The sequence below is a fragment of the Zalophus californianus genome, chromosome X, assembly GCF_009762305.2.
Source record: "Zalophus californianus isolate mZalCal1 chromosome X, mZalCal1.pri.v2, whole genome shotgun sequence".
Classification (NCBI taxonomy): Eukaryota; Metazoa; Chordata; class Mammalia; order Carnivora; family Otariidae; genus Zalophus; species Zalophus californianus.
The window spans coordinates 31,422,229-31,437,720 of record NC_045612.1 but is presented as its reverse complement, the minus strand read 5'-3'; the positions used below and the strand labels follow the sequence as shown (position 1 = coordinate 31,437,720).

Below are 15,492 nucleotides of genomic sequence, written 5' to 3'. Positions count from 1 at the left end.
TCTTTTTTTAGTGAGATATAATTCAAATAGCATAAAACCACTTACTTTCTTTTTAAAACTTCTACCAAACAGTAGGCAAAGACAGGAAAATAAGAATAAGTCAAAGTGTAGGGAGTAATGTGAAATAGGCCATAATGAGATTTGGGAATTGTGCCTGGTCATGGATTTCATTTATCCCGGCTCTTCGCCATGATGGACTGTGGCTCTCCATTTTGGATTTCTGGGAGCTGGATATACATCCCATATTCTTCCGGTTTTACTTCCTAAGCCGGAGCAGTAGTATTAGATTTCAGGATTAATCACAGCTGGGATGGGCAAGAGAGGGAAGAATGTTCAGCCAGACTCAGTGAAAGGTGTCTGAGGGGTTTTGCCAAGATGTTTCTGTTTTCCTCTAAGATTGTGTTTTAACTATTCCTGAATTCAGCCTCGTGGAAGTTGGTTGAAACTCACAGTGTTTACGATGCCATCTCTATGTAAACAGAGGGCATGTGACTGGAGAAGGGCCATGGCCGGGTGGGGGGGGGGCGGGGGGGTTGTTGGGTGTGGGTTTTGTAGCGGCCAGCCTGGAGAACTTGGAGTGAGGGCCAAAGCGGAAGTCCAGGCCTGTGAACTGTGGTGCCCTGGGGGACTCGGGCTTGCACCCTCAGGTGGGGGGATCAGACATGTTCTTCCTGTGGCAGGCCTAGACTGGCTCAGACCTAGGAGAGAGTCTGAATCTAATGGTGGGGTGAGCAGCTGACCCAGCTCTGGGAGAGCTGGCAAAGGCAGAGACGGATGAACTGAGGCAAAGGGCTGACGGTTCATGAGACGTTCTGAGAAGAAAATCTCTTCTATATTTGTTCCTATAATGTTAGCCTTTGATGTGAAGAATATTAATGAGTCTCATAAGCGAATGGGAAGGTGAGTTGGGCACGCTATTATTGTCTGATGATACCGGGGGCAATTTTACCATTGGTGCATCTAGAGTCCCCTGCCTGCTGGGATGTCCAGCCCACACCGGTGAGAAGCTTTGGTAGCTTTAGCGGTGAGCACCACCGGCCTAGAGCTTGCAGAGTTGAGAGCCAAGAACCTTTGCTGTCGGAAAAATTCAAGCTTTGATCGCCCCTCAAGCTCACAGTAGACTAACCAGGAAGCTACAACAGAAGGATCTCGGGATTCATTGTGACTCATTAGCAAATAACAGCCTACGGGAGCCATGTGCCTTCCCTTCTATTCTATCTGTGCTCCTTGGGAGTGCTGTGGCTTGACATTGGCCTGCGGATCCCGCTGGGGTTGACAGGGATTAAGGTAGGGTAGCTGGCTCCGTCTTAGAGGGAGGTGTCAATTTCAGGGTCTTTATTCATTTAAAAACTTCTGGATTTAAAAAAATCCAGAATCAGTCCTTTGGAAGATTTGAATTGACGGACAGCAACTTAACTGTCTTTTTTTAATAGATTTTATTTGAGAGAGAATGAGGGAGTGGTACAGAGAAGGAGTAGGGGAAGGGAGACAAAGGGAGAGGCAGAAGCAGGGAGCCCGATGACAACATGGGGATCAAGACCTGAGCTGAAGGCAGACACTTACCAACTGAGACGCCCAGGCGCCCCTTAACTGTGTCTGTAAACAAGGCCGAGTCCTTTCTCCTGGATTCTTTGACTGTCAGAAATAAGGGAGTCTAACGGCACGGGAGGGAGAAATGGAGTCATGAGAGAAGGTGGAAAGAAAAAAAGCGAAGGGAAGGAGGGTTAGAAAACACTGAGCCAAGTCCAGTAGAGAAAAGGGAATCAGAAGACTCCTACTTTATAAGGCCTTTTGAGAAAGCAACCACATGATCTGTAATGCGACATAAATAATGTAGCCACAGTAACTCATATAGAGGCTGCTTTAGAAAGCAAATCCTTCCTCACTAGCTGCCAGACAGTTTTGCAAGAACATTCAAGTTGATAGTGATGGGCCCTAGGGCAAAGGGGCTGGTGAAGGAGCTAGGCTGATTTCTTCACATGGGAAGATGACAAGAGCCTATATTTATGGAATAAAAATATGCCCTTTTCCCCCCTACACGCCTTTCCACCGGCTCCGGTCAGTTGTTAAGAGATAGTCTGCATCATTTTCTGCCATTGTCACGATTTCCCCAGAGGTGCTGGCCGAGCCTCTCCATTGTTGGCTGGGAAATTGGTCATGAGGAACCCAGGCTCCGGGCGAGCTGATAATGATGTGCATTACTGCCCAAGCCACGGTTTTCGGTGGCTGGTCACTTCCTCTCACCGAGGAGGACACTGGTGTCGTGCAGCATTTGCAAAAGCTCCGACCGTTGTCTATAAGCAGTTGACCATTGTACCCCGAGCTTATGATTTGCTTTGTTCCTGGTGCTCATGTTAAAACAAGGCAAGCCTTGCCGTTGGTGAATAATTTCCTCAATTTGTACTTTTTTAGTTAATGAGAACCCACCCCATTGCCTGTCTGCAATTCCTGGGAAAGTTTTGGAGAGCAGTTTTAAGACCTCCTAGAGAATAAACTTATTGATCCCTTAGACAGAAATGCCAGTCTTGACAGAAACCTGTTCATTTACATTCTCAAGTAGCGGCTGGAAACCTCTGCTTTTTTCAACTCCTTTCCACATCAGTGAAGGTGAGATAGTTAGGGTATTTGATTTGACCTTCCCCCTGGCGCTCAGAGCTAGTCTTCCTAAGGGATACAGTGATCTATGGAATAAGGAAGAATCTGATCTGGAGGGTGGTTTTTCATTGAAAAAAGAAAAAGTCTGTTGCAGATTCTTGGCCAACCCCTGGGACACTCACCTTTGTGCCTCTTCTTGGCTCCATTTGGTCACATTCCTCTAGCTTCCTCCTCCCCATTCCCAGCAATTAAATGTTGAAGTGTCTTGGTATGTTATCGGGGTTGTAAGTTCAACTGCTTGATGTATGACTCACTTCTGCTGCCCCCTCCCCTTTTGGTTTGCACAAAAGAGAGCCATTTGTTATATATCCCGAGTCAAACAGTCCTCACTTACTCTTTTGACTGTTACGGGAGGGTTTCTTCCCTTCTGTATTAGAACAACAAATCAAGGAATTTTACCTAGGACAGCACATATGATATTAAAATAATTGCCGGGGAGGCCGAGGTCACTATGTTTATTGGAACAAATATAAAGAGAAATTTTTTAAACATTTTTTATAGGTTAGTGCATTGTGTTCTCAAGTCTACCAGACTGTCTCTCCCAGCTAATGAACAGATTATAGTCACTTTATGGATAAGGGATTTCTCAACTAATTTGTTTTTGTTTTTTGTTTTGTTTTTAAGTAGACTCCACGCCCAGCGTGGAGCCCAACACGGGGCTTGAACTCACGACCCCGAGATGAAGACCTGAGCTGAGATCAAGAGTCGGACTCTTAACCAACTGAGCCAGTCAGGCGCCCCTAATTTGTTTTTTATGTTTAGTTTCTCCTCATTCATTGGTGACTGTTTTGTTTTGTTTTGTTTTAAATTTTATTCATTTACTTGACAGAGAGAGACACAGCGAGAGAGGGAACGCAAGCAGGGGGAGTGGGAGAGGGAGAAGCAGGCTTCCTGCCGAGCAGGGAGCCCGATGCGGGGCTCGATCCCAGGACCCTGGGATCGTGACCTGAGCCAAAGGCAGACGCCTAACGACTGAGCCACCCAGGAGCCCTCATTGGTGACTGTTTAAAACCATTTATTAGGGGCTGCTTATGTGCCAGACACTCTGAGGAATCAATGAATTCATTACCAAATATGTACTGAATACTTATTAACTCAAGGTGTTAGTGTTGCAAAGGGTAGAGAGAAGTTTCCCATGCAGAACTTAAAACCTATTCGGGGAGCTGGAACACAAAATGAAAATGGTTTAGGGGCGCCTGGCTGGCTAAGTCGGCAGAGCATGTGACTCTTGATTGCACGGCCGTGAGTTTGAGCCCCACGTTGGGCGTACAGTTTACTTAAAAAAATAATATACTGTTTAAAGGTGGTACAGAGACCAGGTGCTGTATGAGTCCAGGTCACTGTGTGATCTGAGGTCAGAGAAGGCAACTTGAAGGAGGTGGGGCCTCAAAGGGAGAAAATCAGGAGGTGAGTGTTGGAGGCAGTATGTACTGGGCGGCGGGTGTGTTAGATGAAGTTGGGTAGTCATGAGAGGATAAATTTGGTTTGGTCCGTTCGTATCTCCCTGCACCTCAGTTTCTCCTCTGTAAAATGGAGATGATAAGAGTAATCATCATACAAGGTCATTATGAGGATTAAGTGATATAGGATGAGGAAAGCCAGAGACTGATGGTAGTCACCACTCCATGGATGTCAGCCATTTGTATTATCTTATATTATTAGTAGGATTGTGGGAGCGCCTCAAAGGTGGGATCAGTCATGTGAGCCCTGCCATGTAGGTGAGGGAGGGTCATTGAAAATTTGAGCAGAGCCGTGACATGCTGAAATAAAGCTGACAGAAGAGTCTGTCGTAATGAGAAGGGCGAATTGTAGACCTTTCCTTCTGGACTTTGCTTCAAACTAAATAATTAAAAAATCTCCAGTGCCCACATATTGTGGAGTTATTTAAGAAAAGCTATTTGGGGGGCACCTGGGTGGCTCAGTCAGTGAAGCATCTGACTTGATTTTGCCTCAGGTCATGATCTCAGGGTTGTGAGATTGAGCCCCACATTGGGCTCCCTGCATTGGGCTTTGTGCTGGGCGTGGAGCCTGCTTAGGCTTCTCTCTCTCTCCCTCTCTCCCTGCAGCGCCTCCCCCCCCCCCCGCCACACACTCGCTCTCTCTCAAAAAAAAGGCTATTTGATTTTTAACCAGTTTCCCAGAACGTAAACCTGTGTGATATATTAAAACTTGGTGGGACTGTAAGACGATACAGTGAAGAGAGATGAGTGGTAGATTAGGTTGCCAGCGTACTGGTAGGGGTTCTTCAGTGGGATGACGTTCCTGACATTCTGGTATAATTAACTGCAACCTGGTTTTCTGATAAGTCCTGGGGTTTTCTTCTCTATTATTTCTTTCATCTTTGCTTGGAACAGCTCTGAGACCCAGGACGTCTCTTGCTCTCCTGCTTTCTCCTTTTTCTCGCTGCCTCTTGTTTTCTGTTCTGAGACATGAATCAAGTAAGTTGTTCCTGCCCCATTCCTGCATTGCTCCTGGCCCACCTACTTTGCCTGCCTACTTTCACTAAATCCTGCAGAGCATTCCTTCCCGGGGCTCCTGGTTCATGTAACTTAGCAGTGAATGCTTACCCTCTAGGTAACAGACACAGGTGAACCCTCTCGAGATTTGCTGTATCAGATGATAAAAGGCTCTCCTAATTTGAGGATACGTGGTGCTTAAACTTGCCTCCTTTCCAACTTTGATTCAACAGAGTGACAGAAAGCCTTTGTTCTTGCTCCAGAAAGGGTCATGTGGTAAATATTTAAAAGGTTGTCATCCAGGCAGCTCAGGGTTTTAAGGAGACTTGGCAGGACCTGATCCCAGAGAATTACCTCCTTTGGCTCCCTCAGTTTTATTCTTCTGGGTGGTCTGAGTGGACCACTCATCAGGATCCATGCTTCTCATCGAGTTAGGTGGGGGAATTTCAGCTGTGTCCACCATCTAGGAAAAATAATAAAGGGGAGGAGGAGGAAGAAGAATATGGACATCACAGAGAAATACCATCCTATTGGATGAAACCACTGGGGAATCTGAACTGGAGAATGAATTATTCATTCATTCATCATTTATTTTGCAAAATTTTATTGAGTCTAAGCACTGCTGTAGGGACTGGGGATATAGCAGTGGGTAAGACATGGACCTTGACAGTCTAAAAGAGACAGACAGCAACTAAACAGATGAATGAGTTATATCTGGATAGTGATTGCCATATGAAAAAGATAAAATGGTGTGCCGTGTTGGAGGGCATGTGGTCATAGAAGGCCTCTCAGAGGAGGTGAGATTTCAGCAAAGACCTGAAAGCAGTAAGGAGTGAACCATTGTGGATACGTGGAGGGAAGAGCATTCCAGGCCAAGGCAGCAGCAAGTGCAAAGACCCGAAGGCGCTTGCCTAGGGTGTTAGCAGGGCAGCAGGTAAGCCGATGTAGCTGGACTAGCATGATAAGAAATCTAGTCCAAGAGGGGCGCCTGGGTGGCTCAGTCGGTGAAGCATCTGCCTTCGGCACAGGTCGTGACCCAGGGGTCCTGGGATCGAGCCCCGTGTCGGGCTCCCTGCTCAGGGGGAGTCTGCTTCTCCCTCCTCCTCTGCCACTCCCCCTGCTTCTGCTTTCGCTCTCAAGTAAATAAATAAAATCTTAAAAACAAAAAAGAAATAAAGTCCAAGAGGTAAGCTGAGGCTAGAACAGGTATGCCATCTTAGGCTATGGTGGGGATTTGTGGTTTTAGGTGGGAAGCCATTGGAAGGTTTGGGCCAGATTCTCTACGTCATCCTCATCGGATTCTGATTCTGTTTCTATCCTTGACTTGCCTGTGTGAACTTGAGTGAGCTCTTGGTCTCTCAGGTTGCTGTTAGGTGAAATGTGGATAATGATGCTTATCTCCAGTGACATTAGAAGAATTAGCTGTTGGTTTCAAAGGACTCGAGGCCTTCAAGATGAGAGGTATGATACAGAGTAATCGCCGCTGTTCTACGTAGTCATTATTTTAACAGCTTCCCAGAAGATGAAACCCAACGTATATGCTAGACTATTAGAATGAGCTCTCACAGATCGGTTGTGGGGGCCGAGTCTGATTTCTATGGAAATGACTTAAAATTCCTTCACCGTACAAATTGTGTTTCAGGCCTGTAAGAAATTGCTTGGGGAGGGTGGCCCCTAGCCTGGGAAGGCCGCTGTGTTATTTGTTCAAGTTCAGTGAAAATCTTTGTAGAGGATGAAGAGATGGTCTGGCCCGGTCCCATTTTACAAGTGAGGGAGCAGAGAAGCAGAGTCTTGAGGACAGCTTCATGGCTGGTGAGCAGGAGTGCTGGACAAGAATCCGGATCGTGTGACTTTCAGGCATCTGCTTTCTCCCCAGACTCATGAGCTACCCGCCTCAGTGTCCCATTTAGACATAACCGCAATGTTACAGGAGGCGATTTACCGTAATTTCAGACCCCTTCCCCTCTCTGTTGTAGTGATGTGCTCTGCTAATATTGGAAGTGGCGGCTACCATGGAACATCTCTGCTTGGTGAGGCAGCTGGGCGTGAAAAAAATTTCACAGACTCGAATTTGACTCTGTGCCACAAATGTTTTGCTCTGTGTTTTGCCGCCTTCTGCCACTCTCTTTGGTGCTGGCTCTGGGCTCTGCAAGTCGATTGGGCTTGAATTTTAGGTTTGGTCACAGGTCAGATTCTAATTGGTTGCAATTTTTGCCTGGAAAATGTATCTGAATTTTTGCCATACATAATTACTGTAATAACTTTAAAAAGGGGATGTTTTGTTCATTTGGGCATAGTATGTAATTTTAGGTCATCTGGTCCCATCATTTAAATAACATGTGAACCACTGTCACGAAAACAAGCAAACCTATACAGTTGATCTTTGAACAATGTGGGGGTTTAGGGGCACCAAGCACCTGCGCAGCTGAAAATCCATATATAAGTTTTGAGTCCCGCCCCCCCAAACTTAACTACTAATAACCTGTTGACCGGAAGTCTTATGGATAACATAAACAGTCGATTAACACGTATTTTGTAAGTTGTGTGTGTGATATACTGTAGTCTCACAATAAAGTAAGCCACAGAAAAGAAAACGATATTAAGAGAGTCATAAGGAGGGGCGCCTGGGTGGCTCAGTCGGTTAAGCGACTGCCTTCGGCTCAGGTCATGATCCCAGGGTCCTGGGATCGAGCCCCACATCGGGCTCCCTGCTCGGCGGGAGGCCTGCTTCCCCCTCGCCCGCTCCCACTGCTTGTGTTCCTGCTCTCACTGTGTGTCTCTCTCCCTCTGTCAATTAAATAAATAAAATCTTAAAAAAAAAAAAAAAGAAAGTCATAAGGAGGGGGGCTGCCTGGGTGGCTCGGTCGGTTAAGCATCTGCCTTCGGCTCTGGTCATGATCTCGGGGTCCTGGGATCGAGCCCATTCTTGGGCTCTCTAGAGGCTCAGCAGGGAGTCTGCTTTTCCCCTCAGCCCCTCACTACCCCCCCGCCCCCGCCCATGCTCTCTCTCTCAAAGAAACAAAATTGTAAAAAAAAAAAAAAGGAAGAAAAATACGTTTACAGTACTGTAAAATGTATTTTTTTTTTAAATCCACGTGTAAGTGGACCTGTGCGGTTCATACCCATGTTGTCCAAGACTCAACTGTGTGTTTCTGTGTGTGTGTGTGTAATCAGCACTATGATTAGCATTTTCCTTGTATGTGAGTCTAGACTTAGTTATAACTTTAGTTATAGCTCCAGGAAACTTAAATGTGGGTGAATCAAATAATGAGGAGTATATATTCTCATCTCACACACATTTTCTGTACCTATGTAGTAACATTCACTTGATTGGCATTGCAAAGCAAAGTGATATTTTCTGTTTGGACTCCTTTCTGTTGATACTGTACAAAGCCACGTGGCCACTCCCTGAAATGGAAGCTGTAGCGTTTACCAGTCTAACCTGTTAGGGTGTTCCTCACACTGGTACATTTTTGTCATTCGTTCCAAAATCAGTGATATTGAAACAAGTCAAAAATAACTACAAGCATATTATTTCTCTTTCCTGGTTTTCCTAAAAAGAAATGCTGTCTAACATGTATATATTTTGCTTATTCATGCTATGGAAAAATAGATTGTTGATATTTCAGATACTTTGCCAGAAATTAAGTCATTTTCAAGAATGAGCCTGCCAAATAATACTCTTTGCATAATTAAAGTTCTTGAAATAGTCCAAGATCATACTGGGGAATCAGATGGGCGATTGAAAGTGGCAAGCTTAAATCTTAAAGCCAACTTATGTAAGACGAGAAGCATAGGAAAGCGCTTCCGCAGTCATCACCCAGAGCCCATGTCCTAGTCCCTTTCCATTCCCGAACCGATTTTAGATCTGTCATCTGGGGGAATTTTACTATAACAGATGCTTGATACAGTCTGCAGTCTGTGGCTTATTTTTTTTTTAAGATTTTATTTATTTATTTGAGAGAAATAGAGCATGAACGGAGCGGGGCGGTGGGAGGGAGGGAGGGGCAGAGGGAGAGGGAGAAGCCGACTCCCCGCCGAGCAGGGAGCCCGATGCGGGGCTCGAACCCCGGGACCCTGAGATCATGACCTGAGCCGAAGGCAGTCGCTTCACCGACTGAGCCACCCAGGCGCCCCGGTCTGTGGCTTATTAAAAGAAGCATAGGCTCATCAGAGAGCTCCAAATTCCCCATTTAATGTCTTAGATCAGGTCTAAGACTTTCTAGGGGAGCCTAGAGGGCTAGCATGAATGAATCCAGCAGTCTTCCTCCTTTCCCCCCTTCCTTTGGGTTTCGCTATGAGTTGTAGCAACAGGTTCCTCCTTCACTGTTGTGAATGCCTAATTTCAAACGGATGGCACAATCCCAGTGGCCTCATTGACGCAAATCTCAGCATTCGGGGCACTCAGTGACAACCGGGAGGCAACCAGTGACTCTTGGTGTTTCCCTGGCAGTGCGCTGTTAGCTGGAGTTTCAGAAGTGGGGGCGTGGGACAGCGTAGGTGAGGGCAGTGAGGGGTGCAGGTGAGGTGAGTATGTACGATGGGGGGCATGAGTATGTATATATATTTTGTCTTTTGGTTTGATTTTTTAGCTGTATAGTTTTTATTTTTTTTTTCATTTAAAACATTTTTGTACTTATACTTGGAGTCGCGGTGACGTGAATGAAATGATCAGAATCCAGTTATGGTTTTGCAGTTAAGTGGGAAAAGGACGCAGTAGTGAAACGGACAGTGACTCGGATACAAAAATGCTTTCTCAACTTCAAAGTGTTAAAATGGGGGCGCCTGGGTGGCTCAGTCGGCTAAGCGCCTGCCTTCGGCTCAGGTCATGATCTCAGGGTCCCGGGGATCGAGCCCCGCATCGGGCTCCCTGCTCGGCGGGGAGTCGGCTTCTCCCTCTCCCACTCCCCCCCGCTGGTGTTCCCTCTCTCGCTGTGTCTCTCTCAATCAAGTAGATAAATGAAATTAAAAAAAAAAAACATAATCAAGTGTTAAAAAGTCATCTGCTGTAGATGAACTGAGAGGGAAATCACTTGACTTCAAATTTTTCGTCTTAAAAAGTGAAGGTAATTGTAATTCCTAATGACTTCTCAGAGGTGTGTGAAGATTGTCCAGATATAATGGCTGTGTCAAGCCCTTGAAGGCTTTTAGTGCAAAGAAGCTGTTTAAATGTTCAAAAAATGTATCATTGCTGGTCTTTCCCCTACAGGTATTCAAGAGACGGTATTTTTACTTGACTCAGCTTACTGACGGTTCATACAGTCTCAACTCCTACAAAGATGAGAAAAACTCCAAAGAGTCTAAAGGTTGCATCTACTTGGACGCCTGCATTGACGTTGTTCAGGTAGGGCTATCGAAATCACCTTTTCTCCTCTTTCTTGAAGAGGCTTATTGATCAACTATTAAGAACCTCTGCATTTTTCTGTCGTGGTCAATGGCATCTCCATCCACCAACACATTTATACTAGGAACCTTAGAATCCTCTCCGGTGCCCGATTCTCGCTCTGTGCGAGAATTCAAGTGTTTACCCAGGCCTTTGGAGTCGGGTTCCACAGTGCTTCTTGATCTCTTACCTTCTCTCCACTCCCACTGCCCTTCCTCTGGTTCTCCCTTTTGTCCTCTCTTGCCCAGTTTTGCCTTCCTGCCCTCTGATTTGTTGCCTTGCTGTAGTGCATCCTCCGAAGACAGAGCTGGGGTCCTTCGCTTGCCTACTTAAAACCTTTTGGCTCTTGATTTATTATCTTGCAGAGGGAGAGCTAAAGCTCTTACCATGACCTTGCAGGTCATGGTGATTTGGCCTCAGCCTACCTTCTAACCTCATGCCCCCCGCACCCTGTAGACACTTTGCGCTCTAGCCACTCTAGGTGTATTTGTCTTTCTTCCACTTGTCTCTCTGCTTGGCATACACTTTCCCCTTCTCTTCCTGTTTGAACCTTATCTTTCAAGATTCCGTTCAAATGGCTCTTATGCCGTGAGATGTTTTCTGTTTCTCTCCTCACCCTCATGCCCACCACATGGAAGGGAGCTCCCCCTGCCCTGTGCACCACTGTGTTTTTTCCTCCGTCCTAGAACTGAAATCATACTCCAATTTGTGGTTCATCCTGCATATTCCTTCCAGGATTCTAGAGACCATGTCTTACTCATGTCCGTGTCCTAGAACTGAAATCATACTCCAATTTGTGGTTCATCCTGCATATTCCTTCCAGGATTCTAGAGACCATGTCTTGCTCATGTCCGTGTCCCCTGTAATAATCAGCAGTGTTGTGCACCCAGGAGCAGCTTAACAAATGTTTGCTGATGTGAATTACTGAGGGGGCGTGGACAGAGATGCAGTGCGGCACAGGGCCGAGAGATGATCTAAATAAGAAGTCCGTTGGCCGAGAGAAGGAGCCATCACTACAGAGCCTGGGTGGCATGGCTGACTTGAAGGAGCACTTAGCTGCCGGGGAGGTGGAAGGTGCTGGTTCAGGGCGCTCGTCCTACCTGAATCTTATTGTCAGTTCCACTGAATCCCACTTATTATTAATCCCACTCAAATGAGATTGTCGTGTGGATTGAATAAAAAACATTTAAAAAAAATAAAGATCTATGTGAATGAAAGGTATCTTCATGGGCGCCTCGGTGGCTCGGTTGGTTAAGCGACTGCCTTCGGCTCAGGTCATGATCCTGGAGTCCTGGGATCGAGTCCAGCATCGGGTTCTCTGCTTGGCGGGGAGTCTGCTTCTCCCTCTGACCCTCCCCTCTCTCATGTGCTCTCGCTCTCTCTCTCTCTCATTCTCTCCCTCAAATAAATAAAATCTTTAAAAAAAAGTATCTTCATGTATATATATAATATATAAAATACATATACTATAAATATATTTAGTATATGAACATATATATAAAATATATAACATAAATATATAAAATATATATAAAATAGAAAAGCTTATATATAAAATAGAAAAAATATATAAGTATTTATAAATAAATAAACAGCTTTCTTATCTTACTGGAAGAAAGAGGGCACACGATTCCCAGCTTTTCTCAGTCTAGTCCGGATTTTGCCCTTCCTTTATAGTGTTCCCTGCCTCTGCTTTCCCCATCTATTTATGATTCCCCCTCCCAAATATTTTCAAATATATAAATCTTGAGGACTTGCTACAGCCGTTTAATTTCATCCTTTAATCTACTTTGAAGATGAGAAGGAGGATCTTTCTTGGTTCCTTCTTGAATGATGGCCATGTAGTGGGAAATGATGGATTCGTGAGCCTTTCTTGAAATTAATGCCGAGGTATTTAGGAGGGGGGAGAGTGTGTCACTTCTTTTGTCACGACAGAGAAGGTGGTAGTATAAAAGAAGGCGTCATCATGTTTGAGCAAAGGAGGTGGCTTTTGTTTTCCTTCTGTGCTAGTGTTCAGCATGAGTCATTTCCATATTTTTTACTGCGAGTCGCCGTCTAATGTGATCCAACTCTAGTCTTCTATTGTGCTCATTTGATGCACTTCATATCATGCATGGTACCGTGAACTTGGTATCGGTAGTGCGTTTTATGGTGTGATGTGAAACAAGTACCAGGTTTCTTTCAGATCCCATTTGAGCCTGTTTTCAAGGGCTGATTTTGAAAATCTATAAATATGCAAGACAAACTTGCAGCAGGGTAGAAATTGTTACAAACATTTGCTGATTTTTATGGTGGCAGTTGGATTCTCTAGATGTGGAAGTTGGGAAAGGGCCTTACATAATAATATTCGCTCAACAAGTAGTACCTCATGCCAACTTTGTGCATATAGCACTGTGCTCAGTAGTGAGGGGAATAACAGAGGTACATTTGACACAGTCCTTCATCGTCTGGGAGTTTCTATTTCTTGTTGAAAGAAGCAGTTCTTTCATGACAGTACTGACGTGTGTATGTGCTGAGCTCAGGTAAAAATAAATAAACGAATGAAGTCTAATATTGAAAGGGTAACTAAACTAACTGAACACATGCTTTTTCTTTTTCTCTCTAGTGCCCCAAAATGCGCCGTCACGCATTTGAACTCAAGATGCTAGATAAGTATAGCCATTATCTGGCTGCTGAAACTGAGCAGGAAATGGAGGAATGGTTGCTAACTTTGAAAAAGATTATTCAGATCAATACCGACAGTTTAGTGCAAGAGAAAAAGGAGACAGTAGAAACAACCCAAGGTCAGAATTTTTAAATGATTCGTTATCGAGGTAAAGCTCTTATCTTTAATCTGTGGGAATGTCCTTTGTGTAGGGTGAATACAGAATTCTTAATCTTGAAGGTTGACCTACTTCCTCATTAGAAATAACTGTGGAGGTTGATAGATTTTTTTTTTTTTTTAAGAGTTGATGCTGCATGGGGTTCTGACACTTGAAATATAACCAGACTAAAATGGATAGGGAATTCATGGCAGATTGTCAAAAGTCCATTAAAGTTTTCCCTGTGCTTTCATCATCAAAATTCTTTGCAGTAAATCTAGTAGGAGAGGATGGGGTGAGAGAGATAGTTAGGATATTCCTCTTAGGTGATTAGTAATGGTCTGCATGGTTTGGAACATCTGCTTTTAATGAATTTGCAGAAGATGAAACTAGCAGCCAAGGAAAAGCCGAGAACATCATGGCCAGTTTGGAAAGGAGCATGCATCCGGAACTGATGAAGGTACATCTTTCTTATGGCAACTTGCCTTCAAGTGAGACAATGCAGGGTTAGCTATTAAAGTTTAAATGCTGGATTCCATTTGGCAATGTCATTTCTAAGTTAAAAACCATGGCAAATTAGTGAAACAGGTAGAGATTGTAAGAGAAAAGTTATACTCCTAAAGTTGGACTTAAAGGGCCGACTAACAGTTTGGAAAATCTTATTACTTTTTTTTTTCTAGATGTCAGGAGGTACTTTCAGATTTTTGGGACTTTATTGATGTTCCTTCTTATTCAGCATAATTACTATATGTCATTCATAAAATAAATATTCTTCATTCAAGGGGCTATTGATACAGATCGGACATGATGTTCAATCTAATGATTTGCATATGTTAACTTCATATGACAATCACATATTCTGTCTATGTGTAAATACATATGTGTATATACATATGAATAATTTCATCAGATAAAGATTTTGGTGACCAGGGGCGCCTGGGTGGCTCAGTCGGTTAAGCGTCTGCCTTCGGCTCAGGTCATGATCCTGGGGTCCTGGGATTGAGCCGTGCATCAGGCTCTCTGCTCTGTGGGGACTCTGCTTCTCCCTCTGCTCCGCCCCCGCTCATGCTCTTCCTCCCTCCCCTCTCTCAAATAAATAAACAAAATCTTACACCAAAGATTTTGGTGACCAGACATCATTTGTGTTAATTACTCCACTGTTTGGAGTTTGAAATGGGCTAATTTATAAAGTGTAGAGGCGATTATCATACCTATCTTAATAGGTTACATATTTTACTATGTGGACTCTATACTGTAGAAGAGTGGGTTATAACCCATTTATTCATTTAAATCCTCATTAAACCTATTTATATTTTTTACTTTGTTCCTCTTCCTAGACTAGTAAGTTACACAAGCTTAGAAGTTATTTTTTCTACTTTAATTTTATCCTTCTCTTAACAAAAAATTACCCCCCTCAAACTTCATAGTTTTTCAAAACTTAGGAACACACTCATGATCCCTTGATCTAGGTTTTCCATGATTTTGTTGATGTTAACGTATCCTTTCTGAGTCTTTGACATTCTAGGCTCTGCAGCCCACTATGTTTTTCCTAAAGTGTTGGAATCAGAATTATGTATATCCCATGGCTAGCACACACTGACTATGGAAGAGAGAATGTTTTGTCATTTATTTTTCTTTTGCGTTCAAATCTCTTGGATTCCTTTCTTTCTTTCTTTCTTTCTTTTTTTTTTTTTTGTACACCGGTGGGCTAAGCAATATTCTTGATGTTATGAGAGACGCATAAAAAGTGTAAGAACCTGATCTGTAGCTTATCATGGGTCCTAGTGGTGGTGACTCTCACCCAGCAAGCGTTTTTTTTATCCATCTTAAGTAAATGGAGATGGGGAGTAGTGTGTGTGTGTGTGTATATATATATATATATATATATATTTAAAGATTTTATTTATTTATTTGACATAGAGAGAGAGAAAACAAGTAGGCAGAGAGGCAGGCAGAGGGAAAGGGAGAAGCAGGCTCCCCGCTGAGCAGGGAACCCGATGCGGGACTCGATCCCAGGACCCTGGAATCATGACCTGAGCCGAAGGCGGCCACTTAACCGGCTGAGCCACCCAGGCGCCCGGGGAGTAGTATATTTTTGAAGATCTGTCAGATGATGGTTTCCCAGATGAGATAATTTTAAGTAATCTTTACACCCAAGGTGGGACTCAAACTCACGATCCTGAGATCAAGAGTCGCA

At 44.2% G+C, this 15,492-nt stretch overlaps 1 protein-coding gene across 6 annotated transcripts in view; it reads left to right on the top strand.

The window, feature by feature from the left end:
- The window catches only part of DOCK11 (dedicator of cytokinesis 11), a 182,668-nt gene that overhangs the window by 53,125 nt on the left and 114,051 nt on the right, over positions 1-15,492 (top strand). For all 6 annotated transcript variants that reach the window (XM_035725508.1, XM_035725510.1, XM_035725507.1 and 3 more), the window contains 3 exons: positions 10,321-10,455; positions 13,100-13,277; positions 13,676-13,755. In XM_035725508.1, coding sequence (XP_035581401.1) covers positions 10,321-10,455; positions 13,100-13,277; positions 13,676-13,755 — 393 coding nt within the window. The remainder of the gene's footprint in view (positions 1-10,320; positions 10,456-13,099; positions 13,278-13,675; positions 13,756-15,492) is intronic.